Source organism: Neltuma alba, unplaced genomic scaffold, assembly GCF_004799145.2.
Source record: "Neltuma alba isolate B1F8T4 unplaced genomic scaffold, ASM479914v2 tig00000304_pilon, whole genome shotgun sequence".
NCBI classification, from domain to species: domain Eukaryota; kingdom Viridiplantae; phylum Streptophyta; class Magnoliopsida; order Fabales; family Fabaceae; genus Neltuma; species Neltuma alba.
In genome coordinates this window covers 198,655-225,679 of record NW_021632000.1, presented here as the reverse complement: position 1 = coordinate 225,679, position 27,025 = coordinate 198,655, and the positions used below count along the sequence as shown (strand labels likewise).

The window sequence follows — 27,025 nt, the reverse complement described above, 5'->3', positions numbered from 1 at the left end:
AAGCATTTTTTGCACAAACAATTGAGTTTTAATCTAGTCATAAGTTTCTTTAGAGCCCGTTTGGAATAACTTATAAAAAACATTTCAATAGTCATTTACAAAATATAAGATAAATATATGAAGGAGTTTTGTTTCGACTCATGTAAAATGTGTTTTACAAAATATAAGATAAATATGTGAGAGGAGCTTTGTCTTAACTTATGTAAAATGTGTTTATAAGTGATTTTAAATACTATTCCAAATAGGATTTTAAACGTCAATTGTAATTTACGGAATACGAGGTAAGAATAATATTTTGTTATGTTGATGAGATATTTTAAAAAAAATTATATTGAAAAGAATTTTATTGAATTTCCTCTCCCTAAGCCGTAACAAAGTCTTTTGTATCATAGTAGCGTGGTAAGGATGACTCCAAGGCACATCCAAATCCTGTCTTAATTTGTAGTGGTGTAGTTTAGCAGGATTTTTGGGGTTGATGTATAAAAATAATTCGGATGGAAGCATCTAATTAGCTGACAAGACCTAATAGGCCTAAGGCACTTAATCTCTGTATCCAGAAGAGGAAAGTGATGAGGGAGACCAGATGTAGCTGATGTTTTGTTCTAAGTAATTTCATCCAATTTTAATTCAAAAAAGTTTTCTCCTTTTGATGTGCTGTTTTTTCATATACACCATTTTGATGTATTTTGATTACATGTGACTTATCAAATTTTTAATACTACATCCGTTTTTTAGTATAAAAGTTAATAGGAGATTAAAATTGATACTAAATATAATACTCTAATATATTTTGTTCCCGTTGTTTATCCAAACTCACTCCATTAATTATGTCAAGAGAGTTTGTATTAAAGTGTAATTTCAATCTAAATAATTTAAGATGATATTTTAGGAAAATTAATACATATTTTTAACAAATAACTAATTTAATTATTTTCTTTAATCTATCCAAACTAATTAAAATTTTACACTAAGAATTGATATTGATTATGAGTTTCTTGTCTCCTCTTGTTTTGTTTTTTATTTACTATCTCTTGTGCTTACTATAAGAGTTGGTTTGATATTTAATTTGATCTTAAATATAAGACTCAATCAATTTTATCTTTCATATTTATCTATCTTTTTTAAAGTAGTCATCTTTGTAATAATTGCATATATTAAAGGTTTTATCAAATAATAATTCTAGTTAATATATATGATTAGCTAACTCAATTTAGTCAACTAATTCTTACAAATAACTAACTTAATAAACTTTCTTAATTTATTCAAATTAGTTAACTTACTTACTAGCAAATGACGCGGGTAAAACGCTTTGAAATTACCAAGATGCCCTAATCGCGCACGAGGCATAAATCAACAGACCGTATTGTCGTTGTGACATGAGACTGAATGCTCGGCCATTCATCACGGAGTCGTCGCCTTGGGTCGTCTCCTTTCGTCTCCGCTTGAAACCTCAGTTCCTGAAGTGCCCACAGAGCACGTAGCCCGGGGCCGAAACCTTCACCTTCTGATCTCCTTCCTAACTTCTCACATTCGCTAATGGTGGATCGGTCTTGCTTTAGCTCTTGCAGACACTGACTGGCGCTTATAATATTTTTCTGGCCAACCTAATGGGGGCCCTTTATAGATCTGGATTTCGAGTTCTGATTGTTCTAGCATGTCTGGGACTGTTAGGGATTGGCCCTGCTTTTGCTGACACTCGAGGGCCTAAGAACGTGCAAGTTGCGCTTCGGGCTAAGTGGTCGGGAACCCCGTTGCTTTTAGAAGCAGGGTACGTTGTCACTGTAATTTTCAAGTTCTTCACTTGATTCGAGAGTCATTTTGATAACTTGGTTACTCTGCTTGCGTTTGTTAAAACTATTGCATCCCGTTTGCCAGCTAGAGAAACCTAAGTGAAATGGAAATGGGAAGGAAACTCGGTGTGTCACGTACTCATAATATGGAATAATAGGAGTAGACTTGTAAGTGGTGATAATCTGTGAAATTCTCCCCAATGTGCCTGGCCTTTGTATTTGCATTCTTTCAAAAATTACCATTTTAAGGTTTTTGTTCAGGCTCTATATTGCCTTTCTTAGATATATGGTAAGGAGAAAAAAAGAAAAGATTTTGGATCGTAAACTTACTTTATTGTTAATATTTGAATATTTTTGTGGCACAAAATATTTTAACCCTGAGAATCTTAAATTTTAGTAGGAAGTGCTTATCTGGGATTTATTAGAAGAGAATATTATAACTGCTACTGAGGAAGCTTGATTCAAAGTCCTTAGCTTGCAAATTAATCTGGGATTTATTAGAAGAGAATATTATAACTGCTACTGAGGAAGCTTGATTCAAAGTCCTTAGCTTGCAAATTAGTTAATGAAAAAAGTTTTTCGGAATATGTAGTAGAAGTGAAGATTATGGAATTTGATTTATGCCTAAATCATTTAACTAGCTTTGTATATCTATATATTAATAAAATTTCTTGCAAGTCACACTCTTCACAAACTGTGGACAGCGTGCCCTGTTCCCTGGGTTTTGTGCAATGCACAAATCTAAAGATCTCATTCTTTGTCTAAATATGAACGAACAACCCTTGAGGTTCATTTGGTTCTTAACTACTGTCACTTGTCCAATTTTATGGTATAAATGGAGACATAAAAATGCCAACAAAGTGATAATTTTCAATTTAGTTGGATTTCTATTCACTTCACGTGCCAAATCTAAATGCGGCTTGTGTTGCGTTCTCTATTATTTTTTTCTTTTTTCTTTTTTGAATGTTGGTAGAAACAGCAAACAATCTTTGAACTTGATCTAACTTCCTTATTTCACTTCTAAACAGCGAATTATTATCTAAAGAACAGGAAGACCTTTTTTGGGACTTCATTGAAGTTTGGTTACGTACTGAGAAGGATGCTGTTGATTCTCAAACAGCTAAAGATTGTCTCAAGAAAATTTTAGAATATGGAAAGCCTCTTTTGAGTGAACCATTGGCATCACTGCTTGAGTTCTCTCTTTTGCTGAGATCAGCATCCCCAAGGTTGGTGCTTTATCAGCAATTAGCGGATGAATCTCTTTCTTCTTTTCCTCTAGGTGATGAAAGTTACTCAAACAATAACAAAGTGGAGATTGGTGAAACAACAAAGGGTAATGAAACTACAAAGTCAGATATCCTGCATGATGATGTTAACTTGAAAAGTCCTGTGGGGAAATGCTGTTGGGTGGATACTGGTGCACATTTGTTTTTTGATGTTTCAGAACTAAACCTATGGATTCACAGGCCAGTTGAACCGTGAGTTCTGTTTTCTTTCCTTTGATGTTGTTGATCTGTTTTTGTCTTAGTATTATTTTCAATTACATGCTGCATAATGTCTCAAACGTTTATCTAATGTTACCAGGGTCAGTGATTCATTTCAGCAACCTGAAATATTTGATTTTGATCATGTCCATCTTGATTCAAGCATTGGAAGTCCTGTTGCTGTCCTCTATGGTGCTCCTGGAACTAACTGCTTTAAGGAGTTTCATTTTGCTCTTGTTAAAGCAGCTAAAGAGGTTCACTCCCTGACTTGTTGTTCTAATTATGTCATCATGGGAACATCATACGCATTTTTTTTTTTTTACATATTTCCGGAAAAGTGTGATTACAGTGGATAAGCATAAACTGTACTAGCCTTTAAATTGGATTTTCTTTCACGAGCACTTAATTTTATGTGATTGAACCATATGGGAATGATAATTTGATATCATATTCTAGAACTTGTGGAGATGAACAAGACATTAGGGAGTGGGTGAAAGAGGTACATTTCTTATACAAGTAAGAAAAAATGTAAAAAAATTTAAGCTTGACATATGAGATATCAATCTTCTACATTTTCTAAACAGATTGATGTTGTAACTTATGTGATTGATGAGTTCTATCTATGGTTTTTGTAACATTGTCTTATTTTGAGGATTTGATATAGGCATAGCTTCTGAAAATGCATGGGAGGGAACTACAGATTTATCTGATTCATCAAGATTGGGAAAAAAACTGTTGATATTCCACTTACTGAAGTTTTAGTCCTTTACCGTGTGTGTGTTTATGTAATATTATATAGACTTATATGCCAACTTTTCTGATTGGTTTGTGGGGAACTTTGTTAATTTCTTCTTGATGGAGATGAGATAGATTAAAGGTTCATGTTTGATGCTTGAAGCATCTGGATATGCTTCTGGACTAAAGTTATGTAAGAGAAATTTATAGACTTAAAGTAGTGATATAATTGATGGTCAGATGGCCCATCTGGGTATGTAACTTTACTGATGCATAAATAAGCTTTCATATTCGTATCTTTTAAAAGTATATGTTACTGATATTGTGAACTTTATGCTTCAATGGCCTTGACAAACTAAAGTCTTGGTTCATAGTTGTCCTATGCTTCTTTTTCATCTGTTTCATCTGCAACTAATGATATTTTGACCTGTGGATTTTTAGGGGAAAGTTAAGTATGTACTCAGACCAGTGTTGCCTGCGGGTTGTGAAGCAAATTCTGGCCATTGTGGTTCTGTTGGTGCAGGCCAAACCTTAAACCTGGGTGGTTATGGTGTGGAGCTTGCTCTAAAGAATATGGAATATAAAGCCATGGATGACAGTACTGTAAAGAAAGGTTAGAATGATTAATACATGTGTACAGTTTAGACTTTCTGTAGCCCATATGTTTTTATATTTTGAATGTAGAAGTTAATTTGCTAAAGGAGATAGGTACTTATGGACTGTAAGCCTGATTTTATTACAAGGTAATTGTGCTGATTAGATAATGCATGTGTAGTAGGATGTGTCTTGATGTTCTTGTTAATAAATGTGTAGTAGCATTTGTCCTAAATCCATATATGCTAATGACATTTAATGTATTCAAGTTCTTGTTACTAAAACGATGAATTTGAAGCAGTTGGACATGAATGCTTATGTGGGAAGGTCAAGTTTGTGAAGAAAGAAGTCAATATGTTGGTTTTCAATATTTTAATGTCTGAAATGAGACAAATTATTCATGGTTCTAACACTTGCTGGCTTGAGGTCAGACCTCGCTTGCTTGAGGTCAGACCTTGCTTGTTTGTGATTAGATTCTCTCCAGTCTTGGCATTCTAATGCTTGATAAATTTCTTTCTTGGTTGCAATGGTAGAGCGTTTGCTTAATGAGGTTGTGCCACTATGGGCCTTTATTTTTACCTAGCAACATGATGATTGCTATGCTTTTGAAAAAATATGGCGACTGTTATTGGAGTCTAGGATATTTTGGACATACTAATGGACGAAGGAAGCAATGATTGCTCTGTACCAACTGAAGCAAACTAAATCATACTATGGCTTTTTGTCATTTTCTACACAGTTGTCCCAAGACCGAAATGGTTCTCTAATGGAGAATTTTTACATTCTTCAAGTTAATGTTTGTTGGTCTGTCCCCCATCACTTTATTAGGGGCTGACTGCTATGCTTTCTTATAATATCAAACCACCAAACACATTGACGCTTCAATTGCAGTGGTTGCATAAACTTCGTAGCATGTCTCTCTAAATTCTCATTGTTGTTCTTCATATAGTTCACTTAAATAAACTAATCCTGAGCATTGATTGTTTGACAATAATAGTTTAGTTATATTTGCAAATGATCTAATCTTAGATGTTGGTTGCAGGTGTGACTTTGGAGGATCCCCGAACTGAAGATCTTAGCCAAGACGTTAGAGGATTCATATTCTCCAAAATTCTGGTTTGTATAACCTTGGAAATCACTCTTGTTTATATTGTATTGAAATCAACAAATGCTAAATATAAGCAGTGATGTTTATTGCCTTTTTTGTGTGTTAATCCATGTTATGGTTTCTGTGTGGAAAACTATGACAGTGATATCATACTAGAGGGGCAGATGAGTGGATTAAACAGTTCATAGTTATGTGAAGTATGCTGAAGAGTTTTTTTTTTTTTTTAATTGATAATGAAGTTTGATTGAGATTCTCTTACGGTAGAAGAAATTTCTAATGATCGGTATTGTGAATGATCAATATGTGTTGCCAGACAAGATCTGAATATGTAGCTAATTTGTTTTTACAGCGCCTTGAAGATTGTGATCTTTAGAGTAGTCTGTTCAGAGTCTTTTCTGGGAACCTAGGTCTACTAGAGCTGGCAAGATATTTACTGCAAATTTTGTGGAGGGGACAGCGTGGAATATTCTTTGGTTGTGTCCTCATGTTGCACAGCTGCAATCGTCAATCAAAATGATAATAAAATTGGAGAAAGGCAATGAATGTCATTTGTGACCACTAAACTTGGAAGGAGGTTTTTGCGATAAGCATAATGAAATGCATGGCTATGATGACATGTAGAAAATACTGAGAAGGGGCGAATGTGGCACATTTGTCTTTTGCTTCCCGTTTTGTGTGTGTTATCTGTTATGTTCTTTGACTCATTGGAACATATTTATTTTTTTTATTGAATTATACTTCACAACCCCTCCCAAACTCAAACTCTCAGGTCACCAGATTTATGGATGATTTTGTTTTTGTCTACTTGCAGGAGCGCAAACCGGAGCTAACATCTGAGATAATGGCTTTTAGGGATTATCTATTATCATCGACTGTGTCAGACACTCTTGATGTTTGGGAACTAAAGGGTATGTTTCCCCATAATACTTGAATAAATTTGATGATAACTGACTTCCTTTGTACTTGGTTCAATTGATCTTTGTTCTCTTTATTTTTTCATGACAAACAGATTTAGGACATCAAACGGCTCAGAGAATAGTCAAGGCTTCTGATCCTCTGCAGTCAATGCAGGAAATTAATCAAAACTTCCCTAGCATAGTTTCTTCTCTGTCTCGCATGAAGGTACGTAATCTTGTTACTTGTGTTAAATGTTCAGATATTTAAGACAATTTTTTCCAAAGCAGTGTTTTCTTTAGTCCTTATTGAGCTGTGACATGTGACAGCTTGATGATTCTGTTAAAGATGAAATAATGGCAAACCAGCGCATGATTCCTCCTGGCAAGTCTTTAATGGCTCTCAATGGCGCTTTAATCAATGTTGAAGATGTAGACCTTTATCTGTAAGGCCTTTTCTCCTGCTGATTTCATTTTAATTATGCACCTATATTGTACCTTAGGTTGCTGCCATCCTACTCCCTTCATCTTATTAATCTCCAAGGTTCTTTGATGTGTACATTGGGAAAGTTCTTTTTAGTTGCGTTGATTACGGCTGTGCTTATTTAAAGAAGCTTATATATTGGGTGAATTTTTTGTATAATATTTTACCATCTCGAAAACATTTTTTGTTCATAGTGATGCAGCCACTTCTATTGACGTTTGCTGGGTGTCTCCTATGAGTTTAGAACAACTTTTACATATTATCTTTAAAGGGTTTAGAATAAGAAAGGAATGCAAAGGTTGTTGTAGCAATTCTTATAGATTACACAAACACCCTCTTGAACTAAAAGTTATACTATATCTTAGTCCACAATAACAAAAAGCTTGACTTCACAGAGTGAGGATGAATGCATGGATTGACATTATTGCTATATCAACAACCAACTCTTAAGATATATTATTCACTAAGCGATTGTTTGATGACTTTCTTGAGTGTTCTTCTTGGTCTTTCTCCATATTTCTTCATAAGGCTAAAGATCATTTGCTTGAATCTCCTTATTGGTTCCTTTGTCAGCCTTCTTTGCACATGTACAACCCACTTTAAATGAATTTTTTACCATCTTTTCCTCGATAGATGCAATGCCAACTTTCCCTTGTGTATAATCATTGCTGATTGTTTTTCTGTCATGAACGCACATGTATCCCAACATCCTTGTCTGTTACTCCAATATTAATTTATTTTTTTTCTAAAATATCCTCCATTAATCCAAACACGTTTTTTATGGTTGGTATTTTAATTAAAAAAATTGGACAAATGTGTATTTCAAACATAGAAGGGAGTATTGTGTAATTTCAGCAATATTCAAGAGTCATTTATAATTTATTCTAATTCTAATAATATTTTATTTTGTCCAGCTACCTTCATGTGAGATGTTTAAAATGCTTCTGTAGTAAACATCCATTGAACATATTATTCTATTGCTCACGTTAGTCATCTTTGCTGACATGATTGTCAATTTATCATCATCATAGTCCTTTCATTACAAGCTCAGATAATGACTACTGAAAAGTTAAAAAACATCCCAACTTACCTCAAGACGTCTTCTCAGCTCAAAGAACATAGTTAATCAAGTTTAGCCTGGTGTCATAGCTCTCTTTGATAATTTTTCGTTTTTTTATAGTGTGTTTGAACTCGTGGCTGAGATAGTCTTTTGTTTGGATGAAAATTTTCCATATATTAGTTTGAGATGGATGGTGATTAAGGAATCATTTCCCTGTTTGTTGTAGTTTATTTTTTTATTCTTCCTTTTTTTTGAGGTAATGATATTCATTTTTCATTCAAAATTTTTTCCATCTTCTGATATTATATTCCTTTGATCATTTATTAGGTTAATAGACTTGGTCCATCAGGACCTGTTGTTGGCTGATCAATTCTCAAAATTAAAGGTGAACTCCCTCTGATCTTTTTGTATGTTAGAATTTTCTTTGTACTGGACTGTTAGAACAATTCTGGGGCACTAACGGTTGAGATTTCATGCAATTGTATAATGGGGTAGATTGTACAGAAATAGTTTTTAGAAGAACAGTGACTAAGAAATTTTAGAATTTAAAAAAAAAAGGGGTAGTTGCTAATATTAATCTGGCAACGAGAATGGTGCAATTAAATTTAATTTGGTATATGCTGAAATGGTTCCGAAAGAAAATTGATGTGTGCATTACATACAGAAGCTCGCATGTTATTGATACTGTCACTTTTAGTTTGTGCAAAATTTGTTTGCTATTTTTTTCCTTGTCTTTATATTGTTTTTCAAACTGAAAACTGTTGCGAATTAGTGATACTCCCTCTGCTTCAAAATATAAGTATCAAATCTCGGAAGGGCCTTTTTTTTTTTAAATTATAATTAGCATCAATTTGGATTTGTATTTTTTTAATACATTTTTCCCTTAATAAATTATATGTCTCTCTCATCTTTTTTTTTCCTCATTCATTCTCTCTCGTCTCTTTGTTCGCTCATTCTCTCTCTTACCCTCCCCATAAATAAAGGTGTTTTAGGAAAAAAGTTGCATTTTTTACATATTTATTGTCTTTGACCAATTTTAACCAACATCTTGAGTTGCATAATTTAATTATTTGATGCTTATCCCACTTTGTTCTTATCTATAAGTCACCTGTACGGAAAAATTTTGTTCATAAATATGGTAATTAATGAGCTTTTTCCAATTTTACTCTTGTTGACTTAATAAATGCAGAAAGACATATAGTAAATAGGCAAGAGAAAGTATAAAACATATTTTTAATGCCCTTTCTTTAATAAGGGCAAATGTGAAAAAAATTATCAGTTTAATGCATTTCTTGGTTTGCGTGCTTGGGATACAAATGACTGATAGATGGAAATGAAGTGGTATTTTGAGCCAAAGGGAGTAATAGAGTACCTTTGAGTATTTGTTAGTTCTCTCTCACTCAATAGCAGCAGTAGTAAAAAGGCAGCATTCACTGATGCTCCGCTAACATTAGTTTTGTAATACTGATATATTCCCACAATTGCAGATTCCTCATAGCACCATCCGGAAGCTACTCTCAACTTTACCTCCTTCAGAGTCGAATACATTCCGTGTTGACTTTCGTTCAACACATGTAAATTATCTTAACAACTTGGAAGAAGATGCCAAGTATAGAAGATGGAGGAGCAATTTAAATGAGGTGATTTAATTTTTAATGTATATTTGTAAGTGGTTACTTTATATTATTAAATTATCCATGTTGTAAAGTCTTACATGAATAAAATTTATATTTTTGTTTTGTTCAGATCTTGATGCCAGTCTTCCCCGGGCAGCTGCGTTACATCCGTAAAAACCTTTTTCATGCTATTTATGTTCTTGACCCAGCAACCCCTTGTGGTCTTGAGGCATGTTTATTTTCTCCTCTGTAATACTTTCCTGCTGATGATTGTGTAAATTTTCGTTTGAAATCCCTCACTAATTGCTTATTTTCTGGAACCTTGCAGTCAATTGATATGATCTTGTCATTGTATGAAAATAATTTGCCAATGAGGTTTGGAATTGTGCTGTATTCTTCAAACTATGTCACAAAACAGATAGAAAATCGTTCTTCCAAGGAGAATGGAGATAACTCTGAGGACGACATATCAACTAAGGTAACTGCTCCCTTTTCTGTTCATATTATTTATTTTAAACATCATGGAAAGCTGCTCCATTATGTGTTTGGATTTAACCTACTAATGTAGTGTTCTGTTTGCCCTTTTTTCCCAGATCATGCGTCTCTTCTTCTATATCAAAGAGAACTTGGGCATTCAAATGGCTTTCCAATTTTTGAGCAATGTATGAATTAAATGATCACTATTTTCAATTCACCATGTTTCCATGACCTTGTTGTACCACTGCTTGTAGGTAGACGAAAATGAAATTATATGCAAGTAAATGACTGCAAATTCAGAATACATATCAGTAAGAAAATTGAAAGATGCAGTTATATGTTGCACATGTGATTCTGTCCGTGTATCTTGAAATTAGCTTTTTCCACCTTAGCTGAAGATTTAAATCTGCTAAATTTGGCTGATTTGACTCATATATTATAACTGTATGTTATGATCTTTATTATTCACATTGTTTCCTTATCTGTTTATATTTATCATAACATTGTGTAATTTTCTGGATACTTTGTAATTTAGAAATACAGGTATACTATAGCACAAGAAAAGGCTCCTACTGTCCCAGTGGCTAGTTGTTTCTGGCTTCTTAAATGATTTACCCACACTATTAACTATGCAAGTGGTAAAATCAGAGCCAGAACCGAGAATAAATTATGAACATGAGATGAGGATACTATTATTCACTTTCCCCCCCATCTATTTTGATCTATTCAGCTGTCTGGAGAGTCATTGTATTAATAGTGGATAATTACCAAAATGACTCTTGAACCTATTGCCCAAGTATTCTTAGTACATGGTTTACCTCCCCCATGGAGTGTTTTGTAACTTATGTTGACAGTTGTTTTGAGAAATTTCGAATTGTTCTTGTTTGCAATCCTAACTTTTATTGTCCATCATCATAGGTAAACAAATTGCGCACTGAGTCAGATGGCTCTGAAGATGCCCTTGAAGCGCACCATGTTGAAGGAGCATTTGTCGATACAATTTTGTGGGTTTTGTAGATTTTCTCATGGTTTTGTGTGCTTTTGATGTTTCTCTATCATGGTTCTTCTATACTGACAGTAACATTTTGTGTTTAATTGTTTTCTCTTTTACCTGTTAGATATAGAATTCCCTGAGTTAAAGTTGTTGTAATTTCTGTAGACCAAAGGTCAAATCTCCACCTAATGAGATATTACTAAAGCTGGGGAAGGAACAAAAGTTGAAGGAGATGTCACAAGAAAGCTCCATGTTTGTCTTTAAGCTTGGTTTGTCTAAGTTACAATGTTCTCTGTTGATGAATGGACTTGTTATTGAACCAACTGAGGTAAAGCCTTAGATATTGAAATGTTTGCCTCTGCCTTGCTGCCTGATTTCTTATGTAGAGAATTCCATTGGCTTTTGGTAGAATAACTTTTTTAACACTTGTTTTTTGTAATTGATGTCAACAGGAGGCTCTTATAAATGCCTTGAATGATGAGACTCCAAGAATACAGGAGCAAGTGTATTTTGGACATATAAATTCTCACACTGATGTGTTAGACAAGTTCCTATCAGAAGCTGGCATTCAACGCTACAATCCACGGGTATAATTACTAGATCTGTAAATTATAGGATACTCATGTAAGAACCCTGACTAACCCATTTTGCATGTTTCTTTGTCTTAGATTATTTCTGATAGTAAACCGAGATTCACATCTCTTTCTATGTTTAATTTTGGAGAAGGATCTCTGGCAAATGACATCAGCTACTTGCATTCACCTGGAAGTAAGCTATTTCCATTTTTCTTTTCGTTTTTTGTTTTTTGGGGGTCACGTTGCATTCTGTTTCTTTTCTTCACATGTTGGTGTTTTTGATTTACCCCAGCAATAGATGATTTGAAGCCTGTTACTCATCTTCTTGCTGTCGATATCACCTCAAGGAGTGGGATGAAATTGCTTCGTCAAGGCTTATTTTACCTGGTTATTATCATCACTTTTGTCAAATTTTCGTGGTCCTGCTTTTGCCTAATGATTTGTGAAGTTCCTTTGTTTTCCACAATATGCTGCAGATGGAAGGGTCTAAAAATGCTCGAGTAGGTGTTCTCTTTAGTGCCAATCAAAGTGCTGATTTGAGCCTTCGTTTTGTGAAGGCTTTTGGAATCACTGCATCATCATATAGGTCATTTTTTTTCCGTCTTTTTTTTTTTTTTTTTTTTTGAGTTTCTGCGTATTGATTAGTATTTAATTTTGTAGTTTCTCAAATACCCCTTTCCTATTCAAAGTTAAGTACCTTTTGTATTTGAGATGTTCTAATGCATGGGTTTATACAGCCATAAGAAGAATGCATTAGATTTCTTGGATCAACTGTGCTCATTCTATGAGCAGAACTACATCCTTCCATCAGTTGTGGCAGCTGACAGCACGGAAGCATTTATTGATAAGGTCTGTGAGCTTGCTGAGTCTAATGGGCTACCATCTAAGGCCTATCGACCTGCCCTTCATGAATTTTCCACTGGAGAAGTGAGAAAACATTTGATTAAGGTACTCCTTGTTGTTTTTTCTTATGGAGAATTGCATTCCAGTGCATGTCTGATCAGCTGATTCCACCCCCCGGGCCTCAACTTGCTTCTAACTTTTTTATTTGACATTAGTAGCTGATGGATATTGTTCTAAACTGCTCTTAAACTTCCCCCTACTACCTCACCTCTTCATTGACTAATTTCATGGAAATTTGTACAGTATTAGATCCAATCTCTAATCCTTTTTCATTTTCTTAATTGGAATTATGAAAATTTATAGAAGAGTCTATCTGTCACCAGGTGGGAACATTTTTGTATAGGGTGCTTGGGCTGGAATCGAGTGTCAATGCCGTCATCACCAATGGAAGGGTAAGGCTGTTTTAATGTTTCTGGCTATATGCTGTCCTTCCTGACCAATTATAATCTTTGATCTTCACTTCTTATTTTTAAGTAGTGTCCCCCCCCCCCCAATCTGACGTCAATATATCATCATTAACAAAATGTACGTACCAGTCATCCTGTTTTCTCACCTTAAGATTTTTATTTTATAGGTTACTTATCCTATTGATGAACATACATTTTTGAGTGATGATTTGCATCTTCTTGAATCGGTTGAGCTTAAGCACAGGACCAAACACATTCAGGAAATTATTGAAGAAGTGAAATGGCAGGATACTGACCCTGATTTGATAACAAGGTTTGATATAAGCTTCCAGTGTTTCTTGTTTTCCCTCTTTGATGTTTGTTGTGAGAGGATATCATGTCCTCTACTTGATGCTTCTTTTGTCTTTCCTAATTCAATTTTTATTAAAAAAATCGGCATTCTTAAGTTTGTAAGCTTAGCTTCCAAAGTAGAAAGATTTGAAGTTCTAATCCATTTAGTGATCGTTTGGTGAAAAATGAGTTGTTTGAAAAGAACGTAGATAATTCAACATTAGCATTAACATTACATTGAAACATGGTATGGAAATAAATAGATTATGTCTTCTCTTTTTTCCCTTGCCTAAATTGGAGAGTTAGATAGTGTTTAATTGCATCTAGCAGTGACATATTAGCTAGTTGGGTGGCTTTTGAATCCGTTTGTATTGGGTGGGTCAAACTCAACATCTAGATATGCTAAATTTCAATGGAAAAACGTTGTATAATCTGAATCCTCCCATGAACTTGTTCCTGTATGGGCATCCCTCTACTGATTGACCCATCCATTTGGATGGATATCCGATGCATCCAATCTGCTGTGGGTACAGGGTCTGTGATGACAATAGTATTGCTGGAGTGATTTTGCGCTGTGAGTAGAAGCAGAGAATAATGCTTGCTTGATTTAGGTCCGTGTAATAGCAGCATAATAGTAGGTTTTGGCTGGGTTGAATTGGTGACTTATGGGGCCAAACCGGACAGATCTACTGGATATCTGTGATCCACTTAGTAAACTATGAGTACATTTTTACGTACTGGTGTTCAATATACATCTAGCCCCCATACTAGCTATAACACAACATTTTTTCAACTATATTGATATGTTATTCATTTTGCCATGTGACTTGTGTCATGGTATGCATATTATATTACGCATTTGGGGCAGTATTGGTTTGGAATTTTGTAGCCAGATGCGCATGTTTTGGTAAGTGACAGACAGAATTCAAGTGATATATTATTGAGTGATATGAAATACCGCCCATCATGACACCCTGACATCTCGAATGACAACCATCATCTTAACTTCTAGTTTACTAAATTTGGGTATGGTCAAGGCTGATTGACATCTTTGATGTTAGGGTAATGATAGCAGCATACGGAATACCTACTCAGTTTTAGGGTGTGTTTGGGTGACACCCCAAACCATGGTTTGGGGTGTCACCCACCCAAACACCCCCTCTAAAACCAAAACCATGGTTTTGGGTCAAAACCATGGTTTTGACTCCAAAACCATGGTTTTGTAAAAAGCAAAATTTTTTTGCTTTTGGAGAAAAAAAGGAGAGTGTGAGAGCCTATGTGATATGTATCTTGTTAATTTTTTTATAAACATATTTTTTGATAAACATATTTAATCTTATATTTTATAAATATATATACACATTAATTATTTATTAATTATATTATCTTATGTATTATTAATTATGTTGGTAAAAATATATTATTAACAATTTTATTTCTTCAAATTAAAATATACATAAAATCTATTTTTTCTGTAATTATCATATTAACTTATGTCTTTTTTTTAGTAATTTGTATATATAAAAAGTGCTTCTGATAACAACTATCCAAACACTCTCACTTCTCAGAATCACTTTTTTACAAAATCTATTCTTCACAGAATCTATTCTCCCCCGAATCTATTCTCCAGAATCACTTTTCCAAACCACGGTTTAGTTTCATCCAAACACACCCTTAATCTTGGATGACAGCTGTCATCTTAATTTTCAGTTTACTAAATTCTGGTATCGTGAATGCTGATTGAGATCTTGCATGTCAGGGTAATGATAACAGCATACAGAATACTTACTCAGTTTTAATCTTAATCCTTTTTGGAGCTCTGAATCAGTAGATGTGTGATTCAATCACTTTGGCTATGATTACAGCTAATGTGCGTTTTGATTTACGATTCTGTTCACAATTTCCTTTTTATCCTGTTTTAATCTTCTCGTTATATACCTTATACTATGTTAATCTGCTTCTCATTTCTTATTGTTCTATCATGCTGCCTTGTTGATTTAATTTATCATCCTATCATGCTTTGGGTGCCACAAGTTCAATTTGGATTTTTTAATGAAATTTTGACGCCACATGGCTGTTATAGAGCAGCAGAAGCAACTTATAGTTGTTCAGCCTTTATCTCTTTTGGGCCAAATCATTATTGAATGGTTGCTTTTTTGCCTGCAGCAAATTGATTAGTGATGTCATCATGATCTTATCTTCTTCGATGGCTTCAAGGAGTAGGAGTTCTGAAAGTGCTCGTTTTGAGATATTGCACGATCAACATAGGTAATTTTAGTTACCTAGGATGCATTCAATCTACATAGAAAACAAGGGTGATTGATGGTAAAGGAGTGATTTACCCTGTTATCCATAATAATATTTCACTGTTTGTTCTTTGCAGTGCCATTATTCTAAATAATGAAAATTCTAGTATTCATATCGATGCTGTTCTTGATCCTTTAAGTCCAACCAGCCAAAGGTTATCTGGAGTTCTTCGAGTTTTGTGGAAATACGTACAACCCAGCATGAGGATTGTATTGAATCCATTGGTCAGTTGATATCTATTATTCTACTCACATTTTTAATAACCAAACATATTGTTTTTTCATCATATAATGTGTTCATGTCATGCTTGAAGAGTTGCTTTTGCTTTTGAGATCAAGAAGAAAGAGAGAATCCTTTGCTCACCTAGAGTTTAAATGATAGCCAAAGTGTTGTTCTTGTGCCTAAATGGTGAATTTTCCCTTGATGAATGCTATAAATACTGTCGTTAACTTAATCTATTCACATTTCGTGTGCCAACTGGTAGGAGCTGCTCACCCCTTCTAATATGTAAGGCCCTGGTTTTATGATTCGAGATTTGGAAAAATATATCTAAACTAAGGGAAAGTATAATATTTTATCTCTATATAATCATTGCATTTGATGTAGAGGTGCTATCTGGTAGCAATTGCATTTGACTGACTATTCATAATGTTTGCCTCTTGTATAACTCATTGTTTACATATTAATAATCATTAATTTTTGTTATAAAAAGTAATCATTAATTTCATTAGAAAGCAAGATGTGCATGTGGGTTTTATAGGTCCTTGACCCTGTATTGTAAAAGTGATGTGTGGCGGGATTTGTATTTCAATGACTGTGTTTATGTTTTCTCCTGGATAAATTACATTGTTCACAAATTAACATCTAACAACTGGAAGAAAAAGGTAGCAAGACCAACTTTCTTTCTCTTGATGTGCATTTGGTTTTCATGAATCCTTCAACCTTGAGCCTGTGATATGTATCTCCTATGTTTGTTAAGCAAGTGAATTGTATTTTCTATGAGCTATATTTTGTTTTAGTTCACTTGCAATGGAATGCTCAAGTGAATCCTTTATCCTCACTATGTATAGTGCTATTTCTCATTTCATGTCAGAGTTCCCTTGCTGATCTTCCTCTGAAGAGCTACTACAGATATGTGGTGCCCACAATGGTATGTCTTTTACGTTTTTCTTGTTGATAAACCTGATATGATATTTGATATTGGGTTCTTAGGCTTACTTTCTTGTGTAGGATGATTTTAGCAAGGCTGATTCTGCAATAAATGGTCCTAAAGCATTTTTTGCCAACATGCCCTTGTCAAAGACTCTCACCATGAATCTTGATGTTCCTGAGCCTTGGCTTGTTGAGCCCGTTATTGCTGTGTATGTGTCATCGCCAACACATTCCTCCAATGTGCTGAATACTGGATTTATCTATATTTTATGTCTACTTGGGTAAAAGTAGAAGGTTTAATCAGGGCGGACTTCATATTGGAAAGGAGGAGCCCAAAATTTTAAAGACATGCAGCCCATAACCAATTCAACGCTATTCTCATCTTTTGAACAGTGCAATTTCTTTTAACTATCAAAGCATGAGAATGACCCTTAAAAACTTGAAGAAATGTAGAAATATTGGATATATTGATTTATTGTGTCTAGTGTAAGAGCAGCGAAGGTGTAAGAGTAGGAATGTCATACTAAAGCGCCTTTCTTGTTTGACCTAAGAAACATGAAATACTAGCTAAGACATGTGGCACAATCTTAATGTGGTGCCATGACAAAATTTGGGCTCTTATCTAATACGGGCGTCTAATAGATATTGAATATGGACCAAACATTTCCCCCCCTTCAAGTATCCGTACTTCATAATGTTCTGACATTTTTTTATTTTGTTCTGAAACCATTAACTTCCGGAAGGGCCCAAAAAAAAAAAAAATTACATGGATGGTGTAAAAGTCAGCAGAGGAGGGTTTTTCATCTTAAGTTTAAATCAATATTTTAATTATTGGCAAATATAAACTGTGAATCATACATCATACAATAAAATTAAATTGGCAAACTTCTTGAACATGATTGTGTCTATATTTATTGCTAACTTTTTGATAGGCTTGGACTGAGACTTGTCCATATTACCAAAATAGCTTGAGCTACTTGGTTGAGATTGCACAACCTCGGGGCCTACAAGTCAACCTTTTTTTGGGTTTGGACTTGCACACTTGAACCTCAAAAGCCTTAGGTTCATTATCTTTTAGATTGGATTCCCAAATCTTGCAGTTGTTAAGGCTTATGACATGCTAAATTTTGCTCAAGCACAAACGTATGCAACAGTCAAGGGAGTGATATTTCTGAAACAAGAGAGAAGCATGTGTAATTATGTTTGAACTTTAGACACATTTGTGCAAGTTACTTGAATGTTTATATACATATGTAATTATGTATACGCACCCAAACAAACTTTTTTTTTTTTTTTTGGGTGAATTTTAGTAGTCTTTAGTGATATTTCTCTAATTGCAGCCATGACCTGGATAACATTTTGCTCGAGAACCTTGCTGACACAAGGACATTGCAAGCTGTATTTGAACTTGAAGCCCTTGTCCTTACTGGTAACTTCATTTTCCTTATTGAGATTATGCTGTCACCAACAGCACTTCTCAAGAACTTCTCCCCCTTTCTTCAAAAGCTTAAGCTATTTGAAGGTCAAATGGTGTGTGTGTAGGGATCAACTGACATTGCTTCTTGAATAGATGCAGTTATTTTTTAGAAAGTGGTTTTCATTGATCTAACTGTTGAACTGAAGTAAATGTCATGATTATCTTGTAATGCAAAATTTTAGAAAAAAATGAGATATCTATAAATATGTAATCAAATAGTTAATTATCTCTTTATATTTGAGTAGTATATCATATGTTCATCTTTGGAATATATGATGAGCCATAGAAAGGTTGGATTGATGCAAATTTTTGTGGTGCAAAATTCGTGAATCATGATTAAAACTTTTAATCCTACCGTATGTTCTGAAATAATCTTGTCTTATCTTCACATGAGATGCTTTTACCTAAAGTCTTCATTCTCACTAGAAGAAAATAAATTTAGGGGAATTTTGGTTATTTTCTCATCCTTGCATTGATTGTGCCCTGGAAAAATAACCTAAACACTCTTCCTGTGTCTTTTTTATAACAAAATGAACGATATACTCTTCTCTCTCTCCCCTCTCTGGGTCTTTCAGCAGGATATCAAGGGTCCTTTGAGCAAAGCACTATGTGTGGATATTGCTTGTTGCCCTATAACTGTGGTGAAGATCACACCCACATACACTTCGACAATTTTCATCTGACCGGGTCTCTATGTATTAAGGAATACTGTTTGCCAATCTATTGATGTTCTTATCCAATTTTCATCTGATCAGGTCATTGTTCTGAAAAGGATCAGGATCCTCCTCGAGGTCTTCAATTGATTCTTGGAACAAGGAGCACACCCCATTTAGTTGATACACTTGTGATGGACAATCTTGGCTATTGGCAAATGAAAGTTTCTCCTGGAGTTTGGCATTTGCAGCTTGCTCCTGGTAGAAGTTCAGAGCTCTATATTGTGAAGGAAGATGGCAATGAAAGTCACGGTAAACAATCATCAAACTTATTACCATTGATGATTTACGGGGAAAAGTTGTTCAAATGGAGGTAATGAAGAAAAAGGGCAAGGAACATGAGAAATTGCTGGTTCCTGATGATGAGGATGATATGCAAGATAAGAAGAAAGTGAGTGCAAGTTTTTGTGAAAAATGAAATTCTGAAATTTAGTATTAATACCTGAAACAAATGAGACTGTCTAGAAAGACGAGGACATATCTTCATGGATTTTATTTGACATTTTGTAGGGAAGTAGCTGGAATTCCAACTTATTAAAATGGGCATCCGGTTTTATGGCCAGCAATGAACAAGCTAAAAATACTGACAGCAGTCGACCAGTGAGTTTCCTTTATTTTCCTCAGTTTTTCTTCCTCTGCTTTTTGATGCAATTTGTTTGTTTTATGGATTTCCTTAGAAGCCTTAGAAGCTATTAGGTTTTGTATTTGTTGATATGCTGAATGCTAAAAGTTATCAAGATTTCTAAAAAGCCCGAAACATATGACCCTTAAAATGGTGGCATCTTATGCTTTTAGTCTAGTTTATTGGACACAGGCTTCTTGGTTTCTTCTTGATATCTGAAATATGAGGATGGAGAACGTGTAAGAAAAGCACTTGCGTGTATTGAGTTACAAATGAAACAATCAGCCATCATTGTCGCATGATTGATTTATAATCCCTCAATGCGTGAAATGAAATTCTGAAGTAAACCATCATTGTAATGCTCTAAATGGGTGGCTATGGTTTTAGTTCTGAAGTGGAAAACTATCATATGAAGCTCAATTTATCAAGCATTAATAAAAATATCGCAAGTATTGAAGCATTTCATCTCCACCCGGTTTCTCAGGCTACTTCCCTTGTACTCCCCCCCCCCTTTTTTGCCTTGTGGACCTTAGTTTGTAACATTAAATTTTTTTCTCTACCAGGAGAAAGGCAAGGGTGGACGGCGTGGGAAAACTATTAATATATTTTCCATTGCTTCTGGGCACTTGTAAGTGGGTCTCCTGCTTTGGCTTGCTCTGGAAATTTGCTTTTATTTTGCATGTAATTATTTTGTGCACATTTTGGGGCTTTATTTTCTAATGAGAAATTGATGGGAACCACTAAAATACTCCTCTGGTCCTATTTATAGGACAGAGAGCAAAGACATTTTTTGGTCCTAGTTATAAGGCATTGAGAGAAATTTTTTGTATGGATGTACAATTTTACCTTTCATTTATTATTGTGTTAACGTTGTTTATATGAAGTATAATGTATATTACATAGGGATAAAGTTGGAAAGTTGTTGAATTTTAAATGAGAGTTAATGAAGTTTAAGGTTTTTCTTGGTCTGTGTGAAACATGTTAGGAGTGACTTACAAATAGGATCAGACGAGTACTCATGGTTTATGTTAAGTGTGCAATTCCTATCCAACGGTAATAATGCGGCACTAGCGCTTATAAAAAACATGCAAAAAGCCAATGGCAAGATGCCTTGGTGGCACCTCCCAACTTGGTTGGACGTCAAGGGTTCTAACTTTGCATTGGCATGGTGCTGTGTGCGTGACCTTCCTTATGGATGAAGGATGGGTGTGGCAAAAAAGGCAGGCAAAAAGAAAAGGAAAAGGTTCACTGGTTTTCCAGAGACACAAGGCTGGCTTAAGCCAAATGGTTTCATGTCTTACGATCACAACCTCCCATGAGTATTGTGTGCCAATAACAGAATTCCTTCTCTTCCACCTGTGTGACCAAGTAGCTAAGCATAGGACCCATCATTCCTGTCATTAGTCATCCACCCCTCTTGTACTTCCTGTTTGCTCTGTCTCTTGCATGGTTCAATGCATTATTAGCACATGCAGGTATCAATCAATTTTATGACTGTCTTTTATGCTGTTTTTTCTTGTTGGAGAGCAATGGATAATGCCTAACTTGAAAGTCATCTTCATTTTCATGATTTTTGGGACAGAAAGGAAAATAAGGTGCTTTGTAGTGTGCACCATGCCTCTTTTTGAAGGAGCGTGGTGCATTGGGTAACTTTCAGCTAGGCTTGTTTACTTGGATGTAGTAGTTTTCCTCATGGACCTTTTCCTGTCTCGTGCAAAGGGGATTGGTTTACTCTTTTAAGCTGATGTTTATTTTTGTTATTACAAGAGTTTTCCCCACTTTTTCTCCAAAAAGTAAGGAGGGATTTTCGCATGCGTTGGTTAGCTAATAATCATATCACAAGTATATAGTGCATTTGGTCATCCCTTCTACAGATTGGGAAGCTTTATCTTTCTCTCTTTTTTTCCCCTTTTCTATTGAGATGCCACATTCTAAAGGGTTGGTATATGGTTTGATATTTTCATTTTAGTAATTATTGAAGTTTAGATAGCCGAATTGTCCAAGCTCTCTTGCACAAAAATAATGGTTCCATGGACTTTAACTGGAAGCGATGCTAGATATCTCTAATAAAGCTCCATCCTTTAGTTTTATACTAAAATTATTATGTAGCGTAGAGTTATGTAATTTCTCTCATCACAGTTCATCTTTTTCTCATTTGATGGTTGATTTATTTTTACCAGATATGAGCGCTTTCTGAAGATTATGATTCTTAGTGTTCTAAAGAACACCAATCGTCCCGTTAAATTCTGGTTTATAAAGAACTACCTCTCTCCTCCTTTTAAGGTTATGTCCATCTCATATATAGGATTCCACTTAAGTTAATCATATGTTGGAAGCTTAAATAAGAATAAATAATGATTATCTGACATCGTTGAACTTTCTGTTTGTCGATTTAACAGGATTTGATTCCCCCCATGGCTCGAGAATATGGGTTTGATTATGAATTAATCACATACAAATGGCCTACATGGTTGCATAAACAGAAAGAAAAGCAGAGGATAATTTGGGCTTATAAAATATTATTCCTTGATGTCATCTTTCCCCTTTCCTTGGAGAAGGTATCATGATTTTTAAGCATCAAAGTCCAGGGTTTTGTTCCATGGTAATCTAAGTTGAAATCTGTCCGTATTTGCAGGTCATATTCGTGGACGCTGATCAAATTGTGAGGACGGACATGGGAGAACTCTATGACATGGATTTGAAAGGAAGACCTCTGGCATATACTCCTTTTTGTGATAACAATAGGGAAATGGATGGCTATCGGTTTTGGAGACAAGTAATGCCATTATTGTATTCAAAGTTATTTATATTGTTAATTTCATTGCAAGTTCTATGGACTTAATGTCCATCACGTCTATGTAGACGCAACACTTAGTGCTTAATCTTTGCCTTATCTTTCTCTCATAGGGTTTCTGGAAGGATCATTTGCGGGGAAAACCATACCATATTAGGTTAGTAACTACGATTCCCATTCTTTGCAAGAGTTGAATTTTATCAAGGATCATTTCTCTAATTGTTGCTATTTCTTTTGCAGTGCTTTATATGTTGTTGATCTGAAGAAGTTCCGTGAGACTGCTGCTGGAGATAATCTTAGAGTTTTCTATGAAACCCTCAGCAAGGATCCCAATAGTCTAGCCAACCTGGATCAGGTAATTGATGGACTTCATAATGTCTCTTTATTCATTTAGTCAACAAATCACTTAAAGGATTAAATTGTTACCCAAAGTCAGCTGGTTTGAGTACCATAAGAATCAATTTCTCAAGTGAACCAACCTCCAATACCAAGTTATAGAACGCATAGTTGAAGGAAACTAAAACAAAAATTACCAGAATTTCAGTATATGATCCTTTTATGGGAATGCATTCCCAGTTCCTCTCCCTGCACTTTTTCCCCCCCTTTTGCCTTGGTTGCTTTCATTATATGTTTGGTGCATTGGACAACACTTACTGTGCTTTTTTGTTTTTGCCGAATTTTTCCCTCCATGGTTCAGGATCTTCCCAATTATGCTCAGCATACTGTGCCCATCTTTTCTTTGCCTCAAGAATGGCTTTGGTGTGAGTCATGGTGTGGTAATGCTACAAAATCGAAGGCAAAAACCATTGATCTTTGCAACAATCCCATGACAAAAGAACCCAAACTTCAGGTAACTATATGCTTATTGAAATTTTCAGTCATCATAACTTACAACAGATCACTGCAGATTTCGTAGCTTTTCTCCTGTTTTCTCTAGATTACTTCAGCTCATCCTTACTTTTATTATCAGGGTGCTCGGAGAATAGTAGCTGAGTGGCCAGACCTTGATGCAGAGGCAAGAAGATTTACTGCAAAAATCGTAGGGGAGGATCAAGAACCTGCACAAGCCCCGGAGCAATCAAAGGATTCAACCAGTGAAGATTTGAGCAAGGACGACTCAGAATCCAAAGCTGAGCTGTAAACATGATAGACATTTTTTGTGCAAGTCAAGTTTTTGTAGCATCATTAGGAGTTCCTAGCGAAGGGCGTGGCAGAGGTATCTGTATTAGCCCATTTTCCACATACAAAGGTGAGGCAGTGAATGCGAAGATTGGATTCACAAAGACGATGCAGGTAAAATGTAAGCGGATGGGTTTAGCTGGAATTCTTAGTGCAAAATATACATGGCAGTTATAATTTAACCCTTTTTCCGTTATAAGTTATAATTTAACTTTGGCTTTGAGCATCTTATAATTTGCTGGGCACTCATCTCTGTACTGTGTGGAGTGCAAGCTTCCATTTTCAGATTAAGGGATATAGTGTTGAGCAGTGAAGTTCGTTTGAATCCTGAAGATGAGAGACTCTGAGCTATGAAGTCGTTTTGATTCTGAGGTTTCAAAAACTGAGTTTTAAGCAGTAAATTATGTGTAATGTAGATGATCTCTCTTAATAAGATTAACTAGATTTTAGATGGAGTATGGAACATTGTTCTTGCTGGTCCATTTTTATTTTCTTCTATTCCGGAGACTGCATGTTTGTTGTATATGCGTGTAAATGAGCTATAATGAATTCTGGGTCTGCTGCTGTGGTTATGGTGAAAGTATTTATAGTTTGTAAGAAAATATAACAAGAAACATCTCTCACTGAATAATGTTGGTTACATTGATTAAAATGGTATTATGCTCTATTAACAATTTTTTTTTTTTGTCAGGAAAACAATTAATTTGTTAGACGTGTCATTTACCAATAGGTTATCTCAGTATCGATTATGGATATTTGATTTCCAAACTTTACTCCCATATATTTAGGTGAAAGCTTTCAACCTCAGATTCAAATCTTGATTCCACAATTAGGGTTGTATTATCTGCAAAAAGTGTATACTTGGGAATATATTCTTGGATGTGAGTGTTAAGAAAAAAATCAAACAAACAAATGCTCAAAAGTGATTCTTGATGTAGAGTAATTTTATTAAAAAGTCTTTTGTCTTGTTTCCAGATGTTCTGATATTAATTGTCTCCATTCATATATGTTTTTTAATTAAATATCATATTCACGGGTGCCTTTTATTTCCAAGGTGTTTGCAACACTTCTCTATAAAATCAAAAGTAAAACAAAACCTGTGATTCAAAGTATACTTATAGATTAAAGTTTCTTGCAATGGCAATGAATTGAAACAAACATTTTTTTGTAAGTTATGTCTTTATTAATAAGAACATTTTTCATCAATAGCATCCAATTTCTTTCTCCTCAATGAGTCTATTGTGTATCTTACTAGTGTTGTTGACTCAACATTTGCCATCAAGCAACCATTTTAGTATAACTTAAGTTTAAATTTAAGAGATTAAATGAAATGGTTCAACAGAAGGGGAACTAATCTATTAAACCCTTACTAAATCAGTGCTTAACATAGTGTTACTTTCAATTTTTAACATAATAGCTAAATAACTAATTTGGAGATATTAAAAAAATTAGTTAAGTAATTTGTCGCAAATGTGTATTGATCTTCTTAAACTTTTTTTTTTAATCATGTGCATTGGATCTTTTGGTGGGAATCTTTTACAATTAACAGAAATATTTTGGGCAAAATAAAAAACAAAGTGTATTGGGATCATAATTTTAGAATCAAATTTAACCCTTCAATTCACTTTTATATTAAAGATTAGAGGTAGTATTTTTTTTTTTTTGGTCCACCGATACAGCACTCCCTCCATCCTTATTTACTTGTCTTCATTTAAAAAGAAAAGAAAAGCACGCAGACCTGGGAGATGGTAAATTTTATGTACACAAGACACCCCCCCAGTTTTATCCTCCACTTAATTAATGCCGCTTTATTTTAAATCTTAATCTTAACTATCTCTATGCATTGTCCTCCATCTAACAAGAGTATTATTGAAACAAGTAGCATGCATATCTTAAAATTTAGGATTTAGGGATGAAATGAAAAATTAAATCAAGAAAAATAAGTAGCAACATAGAAAGTATATTATGATCTCGGTAACCAAATTATTAACAGTATAATCATTAATATAAGAATCAAAGTGCATATGGATATTCATTTGATTCTTCTGTCAAAAAAATCAGAGACATTTTTGAGTTGTTTCATCTTAAAAACAGGACCTCACCACCATTTTGTGAGCGCCTGCCAATCTAACATTCCATTCAACACATCATTAACATCAATTGGAACAGTTCACCCATTAGTAAGATTATATTGTATTTCAAATTTTCAATTGAATTTTATAGAAAATGATAGTAAATGCACAGGAAGTATCAGTACCCTGCAGTACTTATATACACAGTATCAGTATTATGGTTTAGGTTCTTCTCATCAATAAAATTTTCAATGAAAGATTTTTTTCCCAATTTCCTAATTTGTACTCATTTAATTTTTCTTTTATTATTCTCAAATTACTATCTATAATGCAACATAATAAACGGTACTTTATAATTTTATCATAGAATTATGATTTATTTTACTTAAACAATTTAAGTTGGGGTGCATGTATATATAAATTTTAACATCCCTGCAATGTAATGGAGGGTTTGTTTTTCAACTTTCAAAGAATATTTCACTAAAAATATTTCATAAATTTGACACTTTTTGGGGCAAATGAATTTGTTACTTTAAAGAGATTCAAGGAATTTAAAGTTCACTGAGATTTAATTTATTGGAGATGATTTGTTGCTGTATGGAATAAATATGTGAATGAAGTTTAATCCGATAAAGCATAAAAATTCTTTTTTGGGCCTTCCAAACAGGCACCTAATCAATGGGTGTCCTTGCCAAAAACAACTTTAGGAGACAAAATCCATGAAATCACGTTAGTGGCTTTGTGCACTGTTGCTCACCACCCAAAAAAGCTTGAATTTTGGTTATGTGGAATTCCCAATATGAAATAATTGGTTTGAGTTTCTAAATTTTTATAGACCGCCAATAAAATAGAATAGAATTTAAGAGATTACCTCAATTCATAAAAGAAAAAATAATATATGTTTTGTTATTATTGTTATTATTTTTCAAGAAAATTTTGAGATAGTTTATATTTTTAACTTTGAAATTACAACAAAAAAACTTTCCTCCCATTCAAAACTATTAATTTAATTAAAATGATGTTTTTTCATAGAACTATATTGAAAATGGGAAACAATGTTTTGTCCCTTCAACCCCAAGAATTTTTTTATTTATAAAAACTAGATTTAGTATTACCCAAATATGAAAAATCTAAGGGATAGGAATAATGTTTTTTTTTCCTGTTATGATGAGGTGTGATTAAAGTTATTATAGGACAATTAATTTGATTTCATGTAAATATTTTCATGAATCAAATTATTGGTATTAAATGAGACAACA

At 34.3% G+C, this 27,025-nt stretch overlaps 1 protein-coding gene across 1 annotated transcript; it reads left to right on the top strand.

Annotated features, from left to right (window-relative positions):
• The first annotated feature begins 1,382 nt into the window (after window positions 1-1,382).
• On the top strand, window positions 1,383-24,243 carry LOC114718923 (UDP-glucose:glycoprotein glucosyltransferase-like). The gene is given in 38 exon segments (XM_028904397.1): window positions 1,383-1,768; window positions 2,819-3,268; window positions 3,375-3,528; window positions 4,451-4,622; window positions 5,646-5,719; window positions 6,523-6,619; window positions 6,721-6,833; window positions 6,935-7,050; window positions 8,476-8,533; window positions 9,636-9,788; window positions 9,895-9,993; window positions 10,093-10,242; window positions 10,358-10,426; window positions 11,160-11,245; window positions 11,401-11,563; window positions 11,688-11,822; window positions 11,904-12,003; window positions 12,103-12,197; window positions 12,287-12,396; window positions 12,548-12,758; window positions 13,037-13,105; window positions 13,288-13,433; window positions 15,617-15,718; window positions 15,834-15,981; window positions 16,851-16,907; window positions 16,988-17,118; window positions 18,250-18,338; window positions 19,142-19,360; window positions 19,363-19,490; window positions 19,610-19,699; window positions 20,285-20,349; window positions 21,902-22,004; window positions 22,121-22,279; window positions 22,357-22,497; window positions 22,629-22,672; window positions 22,756-22,870; window positions 23,213-23,365; window positions 23,486-24,243. Coding segments are annotated over 38 exon segments (4,896 nt in total). The 5' UTR covers window positions 1,383-1,607; the 3' UTR covers window positions 23,657-24,243.
• The last annotated feature ends 2,782 nt before the right edge of the window (window positions 24,244-27,025 follow it).